At 45.0% G+C, this 22,144-nt stretch overlaps 1 protein-coding gene across 6 annotated transcripts in view; it reads left to right on the forward strand.

The window, feature by feature from the left end:
* The window catches only part of SYT17 (synaptotagmin 17), an 87,912-nt gene that overhangs the window by 42,148 nt on the left and 23,620 nt on the right, over positions 1-22,144 (forward strand). For all 6 annotated transcript variants that reach the window (XM_066274737.1, XM_066274739.1, XM_066274736.1 and 3 more), the window contains one exon: positions 1,558-1,713. In XM_066274737.1, the coding sequence (XP_066130834.1) occupies positions 1,558-1,713 (156 nt within the window). The remainder of the gene's footprint in view (positions 1-1,557; positions 1,714-22,144) is intronic.

Here is a 22,144-nt window from a genome sequence, read left to right on the forward strand (position 1 = left end):
ACCATCCTTCAGGTGGCATTAGTGTGCACTGATCATGCATCCTCATCAGCAAGAGTGGTGTACACACCCTAAGATTTTTTCCCCATATCTCAAGTATACTATGAATCTATAAAAACCCAGCTCTGTTGTATATTTAAAATATCCATTTTAAACCAAATTCAAACATGACTTTTAATGAAATGGAACAGATTACATTCCATTGGTATATAGCTTCTCCCATGACAGCAAGGATATTATCATGAAAGCAGCCCTGATCATTGGGACCTCGTCAGCCCAGTGGTGAAAATACTGTCTTCTCTAAGTGCAATCGCTAAAATAAATTACTTTGGCTATAAGGTGAAAGCTGAATTTAGAAGACAGTTTGTATTTTTAACAATTACATTACAAAAACAGGTTTCAAAGGGGCCTATGGAAGGAATAGTGTTAAGGCTGGAGAGTTTCAGACTCACCACAATGAGAGAGTCAGTATGATAAAGTGATTAAGGGTTACAGAGTCAAACTGCCTGGAACAAAATCCTATTATTACTGCTTGCAAATAATGTGGCCTTGGGGAATTTACTTAACCTCTAAAAGCCTCAATTTCTCTATCTGAAAAACTGACATAATAACAGTATTCATCTAATTGGGTTGTTTAAACAATATTCAGCTAGATCATGTACAATGAATCATTTTGTAAACTGTAAAGCAGTGGTAGTCAAACCTGGTCCCTACCGCCCACTAGTGGGTGTTCCAGCTTTCATGGTGGGTGGTAGCGGAGCAACCAAAGTTATAAATAATAAGATAGATTTAACTATAGTAAGTTGTGTTGTAAAGATTTATTCTGCCAAACTTAGCGAAAACCCAACATAAAGTACTTGGTAAGTAATTATTATTGTATGCTTTAACTTGCTGTAACTCTGCTTTATAAATTTTATAAAGTCAAGTTACTTCCCTACTGTATAAATCACCGTTACTGTGGAACCGGTGGGCGGTTAGAAAATGTTACTACTAGCAGAGATACAAAAGTGGGCGGTAGGTATAAAAAGGTTGACTATGCCTGCTGTAAAGTGATCTAAGAATGATAGTTCTAATTCTGCCATCTCTGTTCTGTTTATGGGCTGTGGGCTCACTGACATGATAACGGGTTCCCAGGACAGAAAAGCAGGACAGGCTCTGGGTCTGGGTCATTAGCCAGATCTTAAGCAAATAATTTATCATCTTGAGTCCTCAGCTTCTTCATCTGTGAAATGCACTACACATGGGAGGAGCTTGATAAATATTGGATGGCTAGAAGAAAAGAGGGAGGGAAAAGGAGGAATGAAAGATAGATAGATGGGAAAATGGATGAGTGAAAAGAGGGGTAGATAGGAAGATGGATAGATTGATGGAAAAACAGATGAAAGGATGGGTAGGTGGTTGGTCTTTCAGATGGGAAGATGGAGGATGGATGGATGGATGGATGGATGGAAGGAAAGAAAAAGTGAAAGAGTAAAAGAATGAATGGATGCAAAATTGAATGGATGGGTAAATTGGGTTTCATGATCTCTAACCTTATGGGATATTGTATCCAATTCTCAGACCCCTTTGTGAAAATTCAGCTGGTACATGGACTCAAGCTTGTGAAAACAAAGAAGACATCCTTCTTAAGAGGCACAATTGATCCTTTCTATAATGAATCATTCAGCTTCAAAGTTCCCCAAGAAGAACTGGAAAATGCCAGCCTAGTGTTTACAGGTAGGTAGACTGATGACTTCCCAGGTGAGGTATGTTCAACTTAATATTCTAGAGATAGAAGGCACCTAGAAAGGGCAATGTTTAAAAACTTCATGTCTGGTGTTCAGCTACCAAGATTTGAGTTTACTTACCATTTGTGGACTTGAGCAAGACTCTTAGAGCCACATAGCATAACTGTTACAAATGTAAACTTTTGGAACCATATTTCCTGGCACTTCCTCATGACTGATGCCTTGGGCGTTACTTAACCCCTCTGAGCCTCAGTTTCTTCACCTATAAGATGTGGGTAATAATAGTATTTGCACTCTAGGTTTGTTGTAAAGATTAAGAGACTTAGAACTTTGGAATAATAAGTGCTCACTATGTAAGCTTTGATATCACTCAAGTAGCTTACATTCTAATCGGGAAATAGAGGCCTCAGAATCTTCTGAGAGGCAGATTTTGAAAGGTTTCTGAGAGGACTTAGTATTTAAGTAGAAGCTTCATGTGCCACTCTGGTGAATTTAATCTTTTGTTTCTAGGGTGTACTAGTTATCCACTGCTGCATAACAAATCACTCTAAAATGTAATGGCTTAAAACAAGGAACATATATTATTATCTCATAGTTTCTGTGAGTTAGGAATCCATGCATACTTTTGCTGGGTGCTTCTGGCCAAAGTTCTCTGAAAGGTATTAAGATATTAGCTGGGGCTGCAGTGTCATTTGAAGGCTCAACTAGAAGAAGATCTGCTTTTTTTTTTTTTTTTAAAGAGAGGAAGGGAGATAGAGACAGACTTCCACATGTGCCCTGACGGATCCACTGGCAACCCCCATCTAGAGCTGATGCTTGAATCAACCGAGCTATCCTTAGTGCCTAAGCCAAACGCTCAGGCCAGCTGAGCTATCTTCAGTGCCAGGGCTGACGCTTGAACCAGTTAAGCCACTGGCTGTGAGAGGGGAAGAGAGAGAAAAGGGAGAGAGGTAGGGGAAGAGAAGCATATGGTCATTTCTCATGTGTGCCCCGATTGGGGTCAAACTCAGGATGTCCGCACGCTGGGCTGACACTGTCCACTGAGCCAACTGGCTCACACCAGGAGAGTGTCTGTTTTCTAGCTCACCTATATAATCGTTGGCAGAATTAAGTTTCTTGCAGGCTGTTGGACTGGAGGCCTGAGTTCCTTCCTGGGTGTTGGCCAGTTGACCGTCCTCAGTTCTTCACCACATGGCCTTCACCGTAGGGCAACTCACACAGGGCAAATGACTTCTATCAGCATGGGCAAGTGAGGGAGCAAGAGCAGGTGAGCAAGGTGGAAGCCAAAGACTTTTCATAACCTAATCTCAGAAATGCTATCCTATCCTTTTTACTCATTAGAAGCAGCTCACTTGGTCCAGCTCACAATCAAGGGGAATGGATTGCACAAAGGCAGGAGTACTGGGAGGTAGGGCTTATTGGGAGTCATTTCAGAGGCTGCCCGCCACAACATGCTTAGTGTTCACAGAGGTAATGCTTATTATCTCCTGTGTCGTCTTCACGGCAGGGGCTTCACCGATATTACTGCTAATGTTCGTTAGAGTCTACCCTGTCAAGTCAGTGTCATCCTCATCAATTTACAAAGCTAAACAGTGACTCAAGCTGGTAGAGATAGGATTCAAGCCCTGGTCTTGTTAGCTCCAAAGATCAAGGGATCTGCATTTCCTCGAGCACCAAGGTAGTGCCAGCATACCTTTAGATTAGGATGGTCACAGAGTGGGGGGAGGGGGGCATGTTGAGAGCCTGTATGAAAAGCCCCGACACTGTTATATTTCATGAAAAAATGTAGCACATGGTTGTTATAACAAGTAACACAACCCGAAGCCATGTAAGGACAGGAATCAGAAGAGCAGCGGAATGAAATGCATGGGCTGGGCGGGGGCAGCGCCTGGCTCCTGGCTGTGGCCTTGGACAAGATCTGTGCGCTTAGGTTTTCTCACCCGTCACATGGGGATCATTGTACACGGGCGCTTGGGAGGATTGTTACGGGAATTGAATGGTGGCCGTTATCAGCGCTGAGAGCTGTGCCCAGCACCTAGCAGGCACTCAGTAACTGTCAGCTCTTATTAAGAGGAAATTGTACTGTCTTCATCCTCCCCTTCCAGTCCCTTCTGCCCGACGTCAGCGCCTTTAATGTCCTGGTGTGTGTCATTCCACACACTCCTCCTTGTTCACATAAGCGTCGTTGCAGATAGAGGATGCAGGTCTTTGGTAAAGGTATTCGTTCATTCATGAGGCATGTGTTAAGTCCGTTCTCTGTGCCAGACTCTATTTCCAAGTACTGGAATGTCGAGTGAGCAACACCTGCTCTTGTGGGGGAGGGGGGTTTCCAGACCATTCTGTGGACATCACTCTGACACTTTTTTGTGTCATTAACCAGGAGCATGTTAATTCCCTCCAGGTGAATGTAAATATGAAGGCGTCTAAACCTTTAAAAAAAAAAACCAAACTATTCTATACCACTGCATGGACTACTTTGATAAAAGCAGAGGTTATTCATTCTAGTGTTCAGGGGTGTGTGACAGAGTGTCAGAGAATGTGATATGGCCTCTGGAGGACCCTCCTTAGAAAAACACACAGGAAGGCAAGAAATTTTGCATGTAGTTCAGAGGTCTTTTGAAGCCCTTGAACTCCACGTGTGAACCCCATAAAGCAGAAGCCTCAAATTGGAGCAGCACCCCCCAGCCCCTCCCCCACATCTCTCATCGACCCACTGTACTTGAGGTGGCTGTCGTCAGCAGCTCCCATCAGACAAGGACTGTGCTCTCTGTTCAAAAAAGACCCGATTCTCTCTTTTAATCATTGGGCTTTCGAGCCTGTAACTCAGGGTTCCCTCTCCTCAAGTTAAAAGCCCATTGAACTTGTTCTTTATAGACAAGGAAAGATTGCAGGGCCTCCTGTCCACTTCAGTAAGGATTCTCAACCCGGGATGCACTTCAGAATCAGCTGGGAACTTGGAAATGCAACCAGTGGTCATACCCTACTCCAGAGACTCTGACTCGGTTGGACTAAGCTGGGGTCCTGGGCTCTATATAGATATGTATTTTTTAAAGCGTGGCAGCTATTTCTTTTTTGTTTAATTTTTTTTATTTATTCATTTTTAGAGAGGAGAGAGAGAGGGAGAGAGAGAAACAGAGAGAGAGAAGGGGGGAGGAGCTGGAAGCATCAACTCCCATATGTGCCTTGACCAGGCAAGCCCTACCCAGTCAGTGTGCGGAACCACAGCTGTGAGCGGAAATCCCAGCTGGGCTGGTGTTTTTCATACAGGCGCCGGCTGGAGTAATAAAAGGATGAGGACTGAGCTGATACACATCTAGACAGAGCTACTGTTCTCCTGAATCCACATTCAGAAGGTTCTGACTTGCTTTACTTATCAGCTAGGGGAAAGAGCTGTCACCTCCGAGCCAAGGTTCTGAAACCCAGCCCATGAACTTGTTTCCAAACACTTGGTAAGGAGAATAAGGTTGATTTGCAATTTAAGGCTTTGCTAAGGATCCTGGTAAAAGCCTGTAATTAGCTGGTAGGCTGGGCTTTCTGAGCAGTTCTTTTCTTGTGTGGGACGAGGGTTCTGCTATAATTTTCAATCAGGTGATTTCTGCAGCTGAAGTTTAAAGAAAAGAGAGGGAAATTGCTTTTCGACTCCTGAGATAGCAACACGCAGTTCAGGAACGTGGAGTGGGGTTGGCCACTGAAGTGACCGGGCTGTGATTGTAAGTAGGGGAAAATCAGAAAAGAAATTAAAAAAAGAAATGGAGCTTGCTCATGGCTGTGAAAAATTTCTAAGTAGAATTACCATATATGATTCCGCAATTCTTCTTCCGGGTGTACACCCAAAAGAATGGAAAGCCGGACTCAGATATCTGCATTCCTGTGTTCATAGCAGCATGTTCCCAATAGCAACAGGTGGGAGCAACCCAAGTGTGCGGCAATGGATGGCTGAACAGCTAAACCAAATGTGGGCTAGACGTCTGGTGGAATGTCATTCAGCCTTAAAAAGAATGAGATTCTGACACCTGCTCCAACTTGGATGAACCTTGAGGACGTTATGCTAAGTGAAGTAAGTCAGAGATGAAATACTGTATGATTCCATTTCTATGAGGTTTCTACAGTAGTCCAACTGATAAGAGACAGGAAGTACAGTAGAGATTATAAGGGGCTAAGGGGAGGAGGGAGAATGGGGAGTTACTGTTTACTGGGTAAAAATTTTAGTTTGGGAAGATGAAGAGATTCTGGAGGTGGTGATGGTGGTGATGGTTGCATGACCAATGGGAATTGTCTAATTTCACTAAATTGTTTACCTAAAAAACGGTTAAAATGGTAAATACTGTGTTACATGCATCTTACCACAATTTGAAAAAAAGAAAAGAAAGAAATGCAGCATCAGGTGCCCAGAACCCAGAATTCCTCTGAGCAGTTCAGGGTGCTTCCTGGATGCCGAGGCTGGACCCCTGCTGACTGTCCTCCCTGAGACACGTTACCACTATCACCGCCGCTCTGAGCGGGGAAGTACAGAGGTTAGGGCCAGCCCCGAGCCGGGCGCCCAGGGCTATCTGCGATCTGGCACTTTCCTTGGCGATCTGCACCTCAGCTGCCTCGTCTGTGAAGTGGGAATAATGGTCATCATGTCAGTAGATTGTTGTCAAGTCCAAAATGGCTTAATATAGGTAAAGGCTTGGACTGGTGCTGGCTTAGAAAATGCTCGCTAAGTATTAGCTATTCTTTTTTTTGTTTTGTTCTGTTTGGGGTTTTTTTTGTATTTTTCTGAAGCTGGAAACAGGGAGGCAGTCAGACAGACTCCCGCATGCGCCTGACTGGGATCCACCCGGCACGCCCACCAGGGGGTGATGCTCTGCCCATCCGGGGCATCGCTCCATTGCGACCAGAGCCATTCTAGTGCCTGAGGAGCCATCCTCAGCGCCCGGGCCATCTTTGCTCCAATGGAGCCTTGGCTGTGGGAGGGGAAGAGAGAGACAGAGAGGAAGGAGAGGGGGAGGGGCGGAGAAGCAGATGAGCGCTTCTCCTGTGTGCCCTGGCCGGGAATCGAACCCAGGACTTCCGCACGCCAGGCTGATGCTCTACCACTGAGCCAACTGGCCAGGGCCAGTATTAGCTATTCTTATTATTCCTCGAAGGATGGCAAATTTCTGCAGCCAGATGCCACCTTAAGGCTTTTCTGAAAGAATATGGGGCATAGATATATAACTTAAATAATATGTTCTACCCGCTTTGTCAACTTAGAGTCTGAGAATCTGTGGAAAACCCCAAAAGGTATTATCTTCTCCTTTGTGTATTTATTTATTGTTTATTTTATTGATTTTAGAGAGAGAGGAAGGGGGAGGGGGAAAAAGAGACAGGAACATCGATCTGTTCTGTATGTGCCCTGACTGGGGATCCAACCTCTGAGCTTCTGGATTTTGCTCTAACCAACAGAGCTACCCAACCAGGGCAGGAAAAACTGATTTTACAGACTTACCTGGGTAGGGTATTGCCTTCCTGTCCCTGTCCCTCCCAGCAGCAGAGGAAGGCCCTCTGTCTGCTTGGAGATGAAGTTTTGGGAAAATCACAAGGTTAGAAGGAAATAAATGTTTATGTCATGTTTCTCTAGCCTTGAACCTCCCTCGGGTTCCCTTAAGTACCCTTGGCTTCCTGGCCTTCTGAAGAGCATTCGAAACTCTTACTCATCTGCTGATCTTGGTCAAGAGGTTTGGAAAGGTTTCCAATGCCGGGAGGAAGCCGGAGGGGGGGCATGCCGCATACAGGCATCCTCTGATGGTGGGAGTGGGAGAGGGTCAGGTCTAGTTTTTGGTGGCAAGAGCTGACCAGGCCGTGTCAGTCCCCACGGATTGAAAACTTTTGAGCCCCTACTGCGTGCCTGGCACTGTCCACTAGTTGCTATAGATTCAATAGAGAACCAGATATCCATGATACATGTTGTCATTGAGCTTAACTTTAGCAGCGGACAGACCAGACATTAATCAGATGCCACAGCAGTGATAGCTTCATTGTGAATTGGTCTCAGGGTAATGACGGAGAGGGGGAGGACATATTGCTAGATGCCTTACCTCGTCTGGGGAGTGAGGTGATGTGTGAGCTGGGAGCTGAAAGTTGTAGGGGAGGGGGAGAGATCCGGGAGGGCCCTACCCCAGAAGGGAAACTGAGGTCTGCAAGAGAAATCGAGGCCGGCTTCATGCTTCAACCTGGGAGCTAACAGGCTGCCAGGGGTTAGCATGGAGGACTCTGGCCTGCTGCCCACCTGTCCTGTTAAAGTTCTCCAGGCAGCTGCTGCAGGAACGGACCTGGGCCCATCACTGGCAATCAGTGCCGGGCAGCCGTGGAGCCCCCAAGAAGGGAAACCTGGTAATGCCTGACGCTCTTTGCTGTGGCCGACTCTTCATGTTTCTAGCAAGGACCAAAGAACATGGCGCCTGAAACATGAACATGTGTAGACATCTCCCAGGGGTTTGTTAAAATGGCAGATCTGACTCATTCAGACCGGGGTGGGGCCTGGGTTTCTCCATTTCTGACAGCACCTGAGTGAGCTGATGCTGCAGGTCCGCAGACCACGCGTGGGGAAGCCGGTACATAGAAGACCCGGGAATTGCAGTAGTCCCTGTTAGCATCAGACTGTCCGGCGGTGATCCCTCCATCTGCACATCAATAGTCCTCCTAACCCTGTCTGTACATTCATATCAGGTGGGGACCTTTAAAAATCCTGCTGACCTGGGGGTCCAGCCCAGAGCAACGCAATCGGCCAGGGCATCTGCGCTGGGGGATGGGCCGCACTTCTCAAAGCTCCCAGGCGGTTCTCTTGTGCAGCCTGGGTGGGTAAGCATCTGCCAGGACTGCCCTGCCTCTGCCCCACCCCGCTGTCTGCGTGGAGGCCTCTCAGGCCCCTCTGCGAGAGCGAGTTCCAAGGCACCTGGTCTGTTTTCCATAATTGCTTGGCTTTCTGCAGCTGTAGCATCAAATTGGGTAATTGAATCTGCTGGTGAGATGGGCTGGGTGGGGAGACGCGGTAGAGAATGAGATGGGAGGTCTGGGACACAAGTGCTGCCACCCTCTCGCCTGGGACGACCCCAGGATCGAATAGGCATAGAATGGACATGCTGGAAAAGTGTTGTTCGGGAAGTAGGACAGGGGAGAAGCGGAGGTTTGCCAGTATGAGAGGGACATGGCCATTCTGCGAGAGCCAGAAACTCCCTCGAGACGGAGAGAGGCTGTGGATCTGTTCTAGGGCACAGATGTTCCCCAGCATCTGGCCTCGGCCGGCCTCTGCCATGCCCCCTCCCTGCGGCCTCCCAGCAGCCTCCGGCTCCTCCCCTCCCAGCCCAACTTCCTGGGCACCAGGCCCAGCTCTGCCTCCTAGAGAGGTGGTTGAACAGCCATTCAGAGCATGGATTAGAATGAGATACAATTTGGTTTGAATGTCCCTTTTACCACTTATCAAGTGTGTGTGACCTTGGGTGAATGATATCCCTTTCTTGAACCTCAGTTTCCTCCTCTGTTATAACCTTCCAGTCTTGATACTTCATATAAAAAGCTTTAGATAAAGCCTTGCACATAGTTAGTGCTCAGTAAATACCAGATAGGATGATGATGATGATGATGATGATGATGATGATGATGACAGTGATGGACACTGCCATAGAGGAGCAGACCCTTGAATCACACGTGCTGAGGTTTGCATCTTGGCCCCACTGTGAACCAGCTGTGTGACTTCAAGCAGATGCGTTCACCTCTCTTGAGTCCCAACTTTCTCTTGTGTAAAACATAGCAAATTATTCCTGTTATGGGAATTAAAGGCAAATCAGTTTGTGGACCTGTCCATCCCAGAAGTGGTTCACTTGGAAAATCATATCTATGTTTTTTTTTTTTGTTGTTGTTGTTGTTGTTTTTTAAATAATTTTATTTTTTAATGGGGTGACATCAATAAATCAGGATACATATATTCAAAGATAACAAGTCCAGGTTATCTTGTCGTTCAATTATGTTGCATACCCACCACCCAAAGTCAGATTGTCCTCTGTCACCTTCTATCTTGTTTTCTTTGTGCCCCTCCCACCCCCTATCCCTCTCCCATTCCCCCCTCCCCCCCGTAACCACCACACTCTTATCAATGTCTCTTAGTTTCACTATTATGTCCCACCTACGTATGGAATAATACAGTTCCTGTTTTTTTCTGATTTACTTATTTCGCTTCGTATCATGTTATCAAGATCCCACCATTTTGCTGTAAATGTTCCGATGTCATCATTTCTTATGGCTGAGTAGTATTCCATAGTGTATATGTGCCACATCTTCTTTATCCAGTCATCTATTGATGGGCTTTTTGGTTGTTTCCATGTCCTGGCCACTGTGAACAATGCTGCAATAAACATGGGGCTGCATGTGTCTTTACGTATCAATGTTTCTGAGTTTTGGGGATATATACCCAGTAGAGGGATTGCTGGGTCATAAGGTAGTTCTATTTTCAGTTTTTTGAGGAACCACCATACTTTCTTCCATAATGGTTGTACTACTTTACATTCCCACCAACAGTGTATGAGGGTTCCTTTTTCTCCACAGCCTCTCCAACATTTGCTATTACCTGACTTGCTAATAACAGCTAATCGAACAGGTGTGAGGTGGTATCTCATTGCCGTTTTGATTTGCATTTCTCTAATAGCTAAAGAAGATGAGCATCTTTTCATATATCTGTTGGCCATTTGTATTTCTTCCTGGGAGAAGTGTCTATTCATATCCTCTTCCCATTTTTTTATTGGATTGTTTGTTTGTTTGTTGTTGAGTTTTATGAGTTCTTTGTATATTTTGGATATTAGGCCCTTATCTGAGCTGTTGTTTGAAAATATCATTTCCCATTTAGTTGGCTTTCTGTTTATTTTGTTATCAGTTTCCCTTGCTGAGCAAAAACTTCTTAGTCTGATGTAGTCCCATTCATTAATTTTTGCCTTCACTTCTCTTGCCATTGGAGTCAGATTCATAAAATGCTCTTTAAAACCCAGGTCCATGAGTTGAGTACCTATGTCTTCTTCTATGTACTTAATTGTTTCAGGTCTTATGTTTAGATCTTTGATCCATTTTGAGTTAATTTTTGTACAGGGGGAGAGACTGTAGTCCAGTTTCATTCTTTTGCATGTGGCTTTCCAGTTTTCCCAGCACCATTTATTGAAGAGGCTTTCTTTTCTCTATTGTGTGTTGTTGGCCCCTTTATCAAAAATTATTTGACTATATATATGTGGTTTTATTTCTGGACTTTCTATTCTGTTCCATTGGTCTGAGTGTCTATTTTTCTGCCAATACCATGCTGTTTTGATTGTCGTGGCCCTATAATAGAGTTTGAAGTCAGGTATTGTTATGCCCCCAGCTTCATTCTTTTTCTTTAGGATTGCTTTGGCTATTCGGGGTTTTTTATAGTTCCATATAAATCTGATGATTTTTTGCTCTATTTCTTTAAAAAATGTCATTGGAATTTTGATGGGAATTGCATTAAATTTGTATATTGCTTTGGGTAATATAGCCATCTTGATTATATTTATTCTTCCTAGCCAAGAACAAGGTATATTCTTCCATCTCATTATATCTTTTTCGACTTCCCTTAACAATGGTTTATAGTTTTCATTATATAAGTCCTTTACATTCTTTGTTATGTTTATTCCTAAGTATTTTATTTTTTTTGTTGCAATCGTGAAGGGGATTATTCTTTTGAGTTCCTTCTCAGTTGTTTCATTGTTGGCATATAGAAAGGCTATTGACTTCTGTATGTTAATTTTGTATCCTGTGACCTTACTGTATTGGCTTATTGTTTCTAGTAGTCTTTTTGTGGATTCTTTGGGGTTTTCGATGTATAGGATCATATCATCTGCAAAAAGTGATACCTTTACTTCTTCTTTTCCGATATGGATGCCTTTTATTTCTTTGTCTTGTCTGATTGCTCTGGCTAGAACCTCTAGTACCACATTAAATAAGAGTGGAGAGAGTGGACAACCCTGTCTTGTTCCTGATTTAAGGGGGAAAGCCTTCAGTTTAGTGCCATTTAATATGATGTTAGCTGATGGTTTATCATATATGGCCTTTATCATGTTGAGATATTTTCCTTCTATACCCATTTTGTTGAGAGTCTTAAACATAAAATTGTGTTGTATTTTATCGAAAGCCTTTTCTGCGTCTATTGATAAGATCATGTGGTTTTTGTTCTTTGTTTTGTTGATATGGTGTATTACATTAACCGTTTTACGTATGTTGAACCATCCTTGAGATTCTGGGATGAATCCCACTTGATCATGATGTATTATTTTTTTAATATGTTGTTGTATTCGATTTGCTAGTATTTTGTTTAGTATTTTAGCATCTGTATTCATTAGAGATATTGGTCTGTAGTTTTCTTTTTTTGTGCCATCCTTGCCTGGTTTTGGTATGAGGGTTATGTTGGCCTCATAAAATGTGTTTGGAAGTATTGCTTCTTCTTCAATTTTTTGGAAGACTTTGAGTAGAATAGGAACCAAGTCTTCTTTGAATGTTTGATAAAATTCGCTGGTATAGCCGTCAGGGCCTGGACTTTTATTTTTGGGGAGGTTTTTAATGTTTTTTTCTATTTCTTCTCTACTGATAGGTCTGTTTAGGCTTTCTGCTTCTTCTTGACTCAGTCTAGGAAGGTTGTATTGTTCTAGGAATTTATCCATTTCTTCTAGGTTGTTGAATTTAGTGGCATAAAGTTTTTCCTAGTATTCTACAATAATTCTTTGTATATCTACGGTGTCCGTGGTGATTTCTCCTCTTTCATTTTGGATTTTGTTTATATGAGTTCTTTCTCTTTTTTCCTTGGTAAGTCTTGCCAAGGGTTTGTCAATTTTGTTGATCTTTTCAAAGAACCAGCTCCTTGTTCTATTAATTTTTTCTATAGTTTTTCTGTTCTCTAATTCATTTATTTCTGCTCTGATTTTTATTATCTCCTTTCTTCGGCTGGTTTTGGGTTGTCTTTGTTCTTCTTTTTCTAGTTCCTTAAGGTGGGAAGTTAAGTGGTTCACTTGGGCTCTCTCTTGTTTGTTCATATATGCCTGAAGCGATATGAACTTCCCTCTTATCACTGCTTTTGCTGCATCCCATAGATTCTGATATGTCGTATTGTCATTTTCATTAGTCTGTATATATCTTTTGATCTCTGCACTTATTTCTTCTTTGACCCATTCATTTTTTAAAAGTATGTTGTTTAGTTTCCACATTTTTGTGGGATTTTTTTCCTCTTTTTTGCAGTTGAATTCTAGTTTCAAGGCTTTATGATCAGAAAATATGCTTGGTACAACTTCAATTTTTCTGAATTTGCTGATATTGTTTTTGTGGCCCAACATATGGTCAATTCTTGAGAATGATCCATGTACACTGGAGAAAAATGTATACTCAGTCACTTTGGGATGAAATGTCCTGTAGATGTCTATCATATCCAGGTGCTCTAGTGTTTTGTTTAAGGCCACTATGTCTTTGTTGATTCTCTGTTTGGATGACCGATCTAGAGCCGTCAGCGGTGTATTGAGGTCTCCAAGTATGATTGTATTTTTGTCAGTTTTTGTTTTAAGATCAATAAGTAGCTGTCTTATATATTTTGGTGCTCCTTGGTTTGGTGCATATATATTAAGAATTGTTATGTCTTCTTGATTCAGTGTCCCCTTAGCCATTATGAAATGGCCATTTTTGTCTCTAAGTACTTTTCCTGTCTTGTAGTCAGCATTATCCGATATGAGTATTGCTACACCTGCTTTTTTTGGATGTTATTTGCTTGGAGTATTGTTTTCCAGCCTTTCACTTTGAATTTGTTTTTATCCTTGTTACTTAGATGAGTTTCCTGTAGGCAGCATACAGTTGGATTTTCTTTTTTAATCCATTCTGCTACTCTGTGCCTTTTTATTGGTGAGTTTAATCCATTTACATTTAGTGTAATTATTGATACTTGTGAGTTCCCTATTGCCATTTTATATCTTGCTTTCTGTTAGTTTTGTGTCTTGTTTGATCCTTCTCTTTCGTTTTTCTATCTTTTGTTTTTATTTGGTTGTATTCCATACATCTTTCCTCTGTTGCTATCTTTTTTATCTCATGTGCTTCTGTGGTGGTTTTTTCAATGGTGGTTACCTTTGAGTAATGAAAAGGGTCCCTACCCTGTTCATTGTAGCGAACTATTTTGTGAGTACTTTTGCACTCCATCGTCCTTTGCTACTGTTAATCTCCGTCTTCTCCCCCTCTTTCTTTTTGTTGTTGTCACAGTTTAAATTTGGTTTTATTGTGTTCTTCTTGGAGCTTTTACTTGTGGCTCTGTTTTTTTTTTGTTCTTTGTATCTGATTGGAGAACCCCCTTTAGTAATTCCTGGAGTGGGGGTTTTCTGATGATAAATTCCCTCATCTTTTCTGTATCTGTGAATGTTTTTATTTCTCCTTCGTATTTGAAGGATAGCTTTGATGGGTATAGTATTCGTGGCTGAAAGTTCCTCTCTTTCAGGACTTTAAATATTGGGGTCCACTCTCTTCTAGCTTGTAGAGTTTCTGCTGAGAAATCTGATGATAATCTAATGGGCCTTCCTTTATATGTTGTATTCTTCTTTTCCCTGGCTGCCTTGAGAATTTTTTCTTTGCTGTTGGTTTGTGTCAATTTCATTATGATATGCCTTGGAGTAGGTTTGTTGGGGTTAAGAAAACTTGGAGTTCTGTTTGCATCTTGAACTTGAGGCTTTAGTTCTTTCCACAGGCTTGGGAAGTTCTCATCAATTATTTGTTTAAGTATGTTCTCCATTCCATTTTCTCTCTCTTCTCCCTCTGATATACCTATTATTCTTATGTTATTCTTTTTGATGGAGTCAGATAATTCTTGTAGGGCTATCTCATTATTTTTAATTTTTGAGTCTCTTTCTTCTTCTCTCTGTTGTGCCTCAAGTTGCTTGTCTTCTATTTCACTAATCCTCTCTTCTATCTGACCTGTTCTATTAGCTAAGCTTGTTACTTCGTTTTTCAGCTCGTGAATTGAGTTTTTCATCTCTGTTTGATTTGTTTTTATAGTTTCAATTTCCTTGGACATATATTCTTTGTGTTCATGGAGTTGTTTTCTGAGCTCCCTATATTGCCTTTCTGTGTTTTCTTGTATATCTCGGAGGATTTTTAGGATTTCTATCTTGAATTCTCTGTCATTTAGCTCCAAGGTTTCCAATATATTAAATTTTTTCTCCATAGATTTTTCCTCATCTAGCTGTGTTACCTCTCTTTCTTTTGTATCCATGATATTCGATTTTCTCTTCCTTAACGGCATCTGAGGGTGGTTTTGTTGATAGTATTAATGAGATTTAATAAAGAATAAAAAGTTAAAAAAAAAAAAATAAATCGAAAAGAGTTGTTTTTTTTAAAAAAAATTAATAATGAAATAAAGAAAAATAAAATAAAATAAAAATTTTTTAAAAAAGGAAATTATTCCCCCCCTCTTTTTTTCCTCTCCTCTCCTCTCCCCTCTTTCTTGAGAAAATCTTGTGGTGGACTGTGAGTTATAACAAACAATGCCTGTGATGGAGGGCCTGAATTGGGGAAAAGTAATAAAGGGGCAAAAAAGAGAGAAAGAAAAAAAAAAAAAAAAAAAGAGCGTATGGACCCACAAAAGCAAATAAGGAAAAAATTTGGGTCAAGAATAAAATGATTTGCTTTTAGGTGTTGGTTTTCTAAGAGTTATGATGAGAGGAATAAGAGGAAAATGGAAAAATGGGGGGACAAATTAAAAACTTACTATTGTATTTAGTGGAACAAGAACTAGATAATATCGCCCTGGCCGGTTGGCTCAGCGGTAGAGCGTCGGCCTAGCGTGCGGAGGACCCGGGTTCGATTCCCGGCCAGGGCACACAGGAGAAGCGCCTATTTGCTTCTCCACCCCTCCGCCGCGCCTTCCCCTCTGTCTCTCTCTTCCCCTCCCGCAGCCAAGGCTCCATTGGAGCAAAGATGGCCCGGGCGCTGGGGATGGCTCTGTGGCCTCTGCCTCAGGCGCTGGAGTGGCTCTGGTCGCAACATGGCGACGCCCAGGATGGGCAGAGCATCGCCCCCTGGTGGGCAGAGCGTCGCCCCATGGTGGGCGTGCCGGGTGGATCCCGGTCGGGCGCATGCGGGAGTCTGTCTGACTGTCTCTCCCTGTTTCCAGCTTCAGAAAAATACAAAAAAAAAAAAAAAAAAAAAAAAAAAAAAAAAAAAAGAACTAGATAATATGGAGAGCCAGGGATGGGAGCACTGCTAGTGAGTTAAAAAGGTGAAGTAAAAACCCCCCAAAATGCCACAAACATAGGTTTGAGTCCCAGATAAGATAATTTGTTTGTTATTGAGGTTTGAATGAGAGGAGATGTAAAGGAGAAAGGAAGAAACTAATATAGAAGGAGAAAAGAAAGAGAGAGAGAGAAAAAAAGAGGGAACCACTAAAAGAAGAAAAAAGAAAGGAGAGAGAGAGAGAGAGAGTTAAGGGTTTTGGAGTGCAACCCTCATAGAGAGAAAGGAAGAGAAGAGAAAAGATAATGGGAGATGTAACACTTATGGGTAGTGTAGTTCCAGGAGAGGAGAGAGTAAGACCGGTAGAGAGTTAATCGGCCAAATTGGAGGAGGAAAAAAAAGTCTCAAGAATGAAGATAAGAGAAACAAACGAACAAATATAATAAAATGGGATAGGTTATAAAGTCTGCAGATTATTCTTGATTTTGAGAGGTTATCTTCTTGCTTTTTCTTTTCTCTCCCTCTTCCTGGTCGGTGACTCTGTACCCCGGGTTCTGCCCCTTTGGCACGCTCAGGTAGAGGTTTGCAGTTGATAAGTCTCTATGGCAATGTCATGTATTGTGCTTTATTCTCGTTGGGAGTCGAGGCTCATTAGCATTTATAGGCTCCGACAGTGAGAGAGTCCGTGTTCCTGGAGCCTTTCTCCTAGTCTTTCCTTCCTCAATTAGTAGCCTGATAGTCCAGGTATGGGGTTGCTGCTGCCTCTGCCTGGATAGTAAGAGGCTCAAATTGCTGGCAACTCCCCACTCTATTTCCACTCAGCACAGGGCTCTGGGTAAGGCTCAGTCAGTCAGAGCTGCTAGCATAATCAGGCGGGCTTTCCGCCCACTCGAAGACCTCTGGCTCTGCCACTCTATCTGGTAACACAAGCGGACGCCCACTTCCGGGGCGCTTGGAGGAAACTCTCACTCACTGTCTGCAACCAGGATATCCGGCCAGCAGTCTCACGCTCTGAGTGAAACCCCCAACCGCAGGGAAAAGTTGCAGCGTTGGAATTGAGTCTCGCTCCGTCCCCGTGCGCGGCTTTTGCAAGGCGCTGGGGCGTCCCGAGATTCCGCTTTGGCCCACACAAAGGCCCCTGACTCTGCCCCTCTCTGCGATAACACGGGCGCGCACTGCCGAGGCACTCGGAGGAATCGCTCACTCCTTATCTGCACGCGCAAACCAGGATATGAGGCCGGCCGCGGTTCCCTCTGAGTGAAATAGCCTCCAGCACGGAAAATCTCCACCGTTGGGATTAGTTCTCACTCCCTCCCGTGCGTGGCTTTCCCAGGGCGCTGGGGCTGCCCAGAGACTCTGCCCTCCGCCCACAGAAAGGCCTCTGACCCTGCCTCTCCGTGGGGCAACACGGGCACCCACTTCCGCGGCTTAGGAAGAAATCTCTCGCCCACTAACTGCGCACCGACCAGGAGACCGGGTAAAATGGCCGCTCCGCTTGTCTTTCTTTGTTTGGGTTTGGCGCGAGTGTTAGCTTGTATTGCCCGGGTTGCCACAGGATCAGATTTTCCTCGGCTTGGATCTCTGAGCCACAGCCTGGTTCGGCCGTTTTTGCTGCGGCGGCCTGGATCTATTCACCCCCTTTGCCCGCCTCAGTTTCTATATTCACAGTTACCAGAGAAAGCCGCCCCGTTTAGGTTAGTGAGGAAGGCGGAGCATTTCTTACTCCCTATTTCCTTCGGGGTTTGGTTATATATTTAGCCAATTTTTCACTCAATCATACCTTTGGGTGTATTGCGAAGAATCTGGAAGCTCCAAGTATAGGTTTTTCTGTTTCTGGTTGAAGATCTTGTTGAGTTTTGGGGGAGATTTATCGGTATCGCTTCCTACTCCGCCATTACTCTGACGTTATCTCCTACCCTATGTTTTAATAATTGCAGTGTATCTGAGAGTTGACATGCTGGCGCTTTTGAAGTTAATAGCTCAGCCCAGCTGCTTGTGGCTGTCTCCTCAGCATCTTCCTTGACTAATCAGCATCACCCCAAAGCTGCCAGCTGGTACAGTGTCTGTGAGCCGGCGATTAACAGTGAAGCTATGCCTCCCAACCACAGGACCAGGCTGGTTTGTGCTCCCAGCAGTGCCCTGGGGTTGGCAGCGGGCACTTGACCCCAAACACAGACCCAGTACCAGGAAGTGAGAGACAGTGTGGGGACACTAATGCCTCTGCTTTCTAGCCGAAGGGGCATGAAAGTGGGCCCCTATGAGCCAGAGTATGGGGAAGATCGCAGAAAGGAGGCTCAAGAAAGGAGCCCATATAGACTTATATACAATTGCTCCTGGGCTCATTCCTGAGCTACACATGAGTGGATATGATCCTTAACAGTATATCAGAGACTTTGAGAACTGAACTACAAGGTAGACCACCACCTAGGTCCTGAGCTGGCCCCTGGGGGACTGAAATAAATAGCCTGCAAAGGCTTTGAAAACTGAACTGACATTGGAATAACAGCACACAGAAAACTGGTTAGGCCCTGGCCGGTTGGCTCAGTGGTAGAGCGTCGGCCTGGCGTGCAGAAGTCCCGGGTTCGATTCCCGGCCAGGGCACACAGGAGAAGTGCCCATCTGCTTCTCCACCCCTCCCCCTCTCCTTCCTCTCTGTCTCTCTCTTCCCGTCCCGCAGCGAGGCTCCATTGGAGCAGAGATGGCCCGGGCGCTGGGGATGGCTCCTTGGCCTCTGCCCCAGGCGCTAGAGTGGCTCTGGCCGCAACAGAGCAACACCCCGGAGGAGCAGAGCATCGCCCCCTGGTGGGCAGAGCATTGCCCCCTGGTGGGCGTGCCGGGTGGATCCCAGTCGGGCGCATGCGGGAGTCTATCTGACTGTCTCTCCCTATTTCCAGCTTCAGAAAAATACAAAAAAAAAAAAAAAAAAAGAAAAGAAAACTGGTTAGAACATGTGGTCCTAATCTAATCTGGTCAATTGCCAGCTACAGCTTAAAAAAAATCAATATATTAAATAAGATTTAAACAAAACCTAGAGTATTATAACATACTATTCAAAATGTCCAGAAAACAGTCCAAACTTACTCGATTTATGAAGAACCAGTGAAAGCTGGCAACTTCTTAAAGGGAATATAACCGGTAGACACCAACCACAAGATGACCCAACCTAGATGTTGGAACTATCAGAGAAAGACTTTAAAGCAGTTATAATAACCATGCTTCAAGAAGTAAGGGTGAACCTTCTTGAAAAGAATAATAAGTTAGAGAATATCAGTGGATCAACAGAGACATAGAAGATAGAAAAAAGAACCAAGTGAAAATTTTAGAATAACAAAGTACAGTAACCGAAATAAAATATTCATTGGATGGGCTCAGTGGCAGAATAGAGATGACAGAGGAAAGAACTTGTGAGCTCGAAGACAGACCAAGAGAAATTATGCAGTCTAAGCAATAGAGGGTAAAAAGTTTGGGGAAAAGAGGAACAGAAGGAAAAAAGAGAACTGTGGAATAACATTAAAAAGTCCGATATTCATGTCATATGGATCCCGGAAGGAGAGGAGAAGCAGTTGGGATTGGGGTGAGTGATTGACCCTCCGCGCAGAGGACTCCTGAGTTCCATAGCAGGTTGCTGCCCCCCCTACCCCTCCCACCCCCCCACTCAGGAGAACCACAGCTGTCCTTCCTTCCCCAGACAGATGAGCAAGTCATGAGAGGCAGTGTTGCACTGTGGTCAAAGTCGGCCAGACCTGGTTTCAGACTCTGTGACTAGGGGCAAATTGATTTACTTCTTTGCGCCTCTGTTCCTTGTCTGAACAATGGGAACATTAGTACTTATTTTTATCATGAACCTCTTGTATGTTCAGTATCTTATTTAATCTTTCAACAAACATATAAGATATGATGTCTTGTATGCCTACTTCTTACTCAGGGAAACTGAAGCCCAAAGCAAGGAAGTACAATGAATTGGCCAACTGCAAAGCCTGAGAGAACAGTCCCCAAAGCCTGGCCTCACTTCAGACATCAGTTGTAGATTTAGGGGTTCCCCCGAACCACCCTCACTTCAGACCAGTTGGCTACAAATCTGGGTCCCTGTGACTACCCTGGGGTTCAGTGATTCTCTAGAACGACTCACAGACTTGAAGACAGCACTACTTATGATGACAGTTTTATGATAGTGAAAGTAAAAATTAAAGTCAGTAAAGACCCGTGGGGACAAAGGTCCAGATGTGGAGCTTCCGGTCATCTCCCCGAGGAGTCATGGGCGGCAACACTAAGTGGGACATTCTGTAGAGATTATTGCCAACCAGGGAAATGTATGGATCCTTTAGTGCCCAGAGTTTTTACTGGGGCTCAGTCACATACTGTCCAGTGGCTGACCTTCAGTTTTCAGTGCCTCATACCTTTAGTCATTAGTTTCTCCGATGGTCTGAACTGACACTGCATGGCCCTAAAACTGCCATCATAAGTCACATTGTCATACTGTCCAGTGGCTGAAGCCCCCAGGCAAACAATGGCACTTCTGCGGGACACTCTGGAGTCCTGGAAGTCACCTGCCAGGAGCCTGGAGAAGGACCAGACCTCTCTGTGGATCAGGTGCGGTCTTCACTGAAGGACACTCCAGAGTCCTGGAGGTCACCTGCCAGGAGCCTGGAGAAGGACCAGACCTCTCTGTGGGTCAGGTGCGGTCTTCACTACAGGACACTCCAGAGTCCTGGAGGTCACCTGCCAGGAGCCTGGAGAAGGACCAGACCTCTCTGTGGGTCAGATGCGGTCTTCACTGAAGGACACTCCAGAGTCCTGGAGGTCACCTGCCAGGAGCCTGGAGAAGGACCAGACCTCTCTGTGGGTCAGATGCGGTCTTCACTGAAGGACACTCCAGAGTCCTGGAGGTCACCTGCCAGGAGCCTGGAGAAGGACCAGACCTCTCTGTGGGTCAGATGCGGTCTTCACTACAGGACACTCCAGAGTCCTGGAGGTCACCTGCCAGGAGCCTGGAGAAGGACCAGACCTCTCTGTGGGTCAGGTGCGGTCTTCACTACAGGACACTCCAGAGTCCTGGAGGTCACCTGCCAGGAGCCTGGAGAAGGACCAGACCTCTCTGTGGGTCAGGTACAGTCTTCACTACAGGACACTCCAGAGTCCTGGAGGTCACCTGCCAGGAGCCTGGAGAAGGACCAGACCTCTCTGTGGGTCAGATGTGGTCTTCACTGCACAGGACACTCCAGAGTCCTGGAGGTCACCTGCCAGGAGCCTGGAGAAGGACCAGACCTCTCTGTGGGTCAGATGTGGTCTTCACTGCACAGGACACTCTATAGTCCTGGAGGTCACCTGCCAGGAGCCAGGAGAAGGACCAGACCTCTCTGTGGGTCAGATGTGATCTTCACTGCACAGGACACTCCAGAGTCCTGGAGGTCACCTGCCAGGAGCCTGGAGAAGGACCAGACCTCTCTGTGGGTCAGGTGCGGTCTTCACTACAGGACACTCCAGAGTCCTGGAGGTCACCTGCCAGGAGCCTGGAGAAGGACCAGACCTCTCTGTGGGTCAGGTGCGGTCTTCACTGCACAGGAAGTAACTTGTCACTTGTGCCAAGTCAGCCAGCGAGTGAGTGGTTGAGCTGAGCTTCATTTCAAGCCCTGTGGTTTCAAAGCCTTCCTCACTCGTAACCACCACACCTGACGTGCTTGCCTGCGGATCACCCGGCGATTTCATTAAAATGCAGATTCTGGGCCCTGGCCGGTTGGCTCAGCGGTAGAGCATCGGCCTGGCGTGCGGGGGACCCGGGTTCAATTCCTGGCCAGGGTACATAGGAGAAGCGCCCATCTGCTTCTCCACCCCTCCCCCCCCTTCCTCTCTGTCTCTCTCTTCCCCTCCCGCAGCCAAGGCTCCATTGGAGCAAAGATGGCCCGGGCGCTGGGGATGGCTCCTTGGCCTCTGCCCCAGGCGCTAGAGTGGCTCTGGTCGTGGCAGAGCGATGCTCCGAAGGGGCAGAGCATCGCCCCCTAGTGGGCAGAGCGATGCCCCTGGTGGGCGTGCCGGGTGGATCCCGGTCGGGCGCATGCGGGAGTCTGTCTGACTGTCTCTCCCCGTTTCCAGCTTCAGAAAAAATACAAAAAAAAAAAAAAAAATGCAGATTCTGAGTCAGTAGGTCTGGGGTGGGGCCTGAGCATCTGTATTTCTAATAAGCTCCAGGTTACACTGATGCTGGTCTG

This window comes from Saccopteryx bilineata, chromosome 4 (genome assembly GCF_036850765.1).
Source record: "Saccopteryx bilineata isolate mSacBil1 chromosome 4, mSacBil1_pri_phased_curated, whole genome shotgun sequence".
In the NCBI taxonomy this organism is placed as follows: Eukaryota; Metazoa; Chordata; class Mammalia; order Chiroptera; family Emballonuridae; genus Saccopteryx; species Saccopteryx bilineata.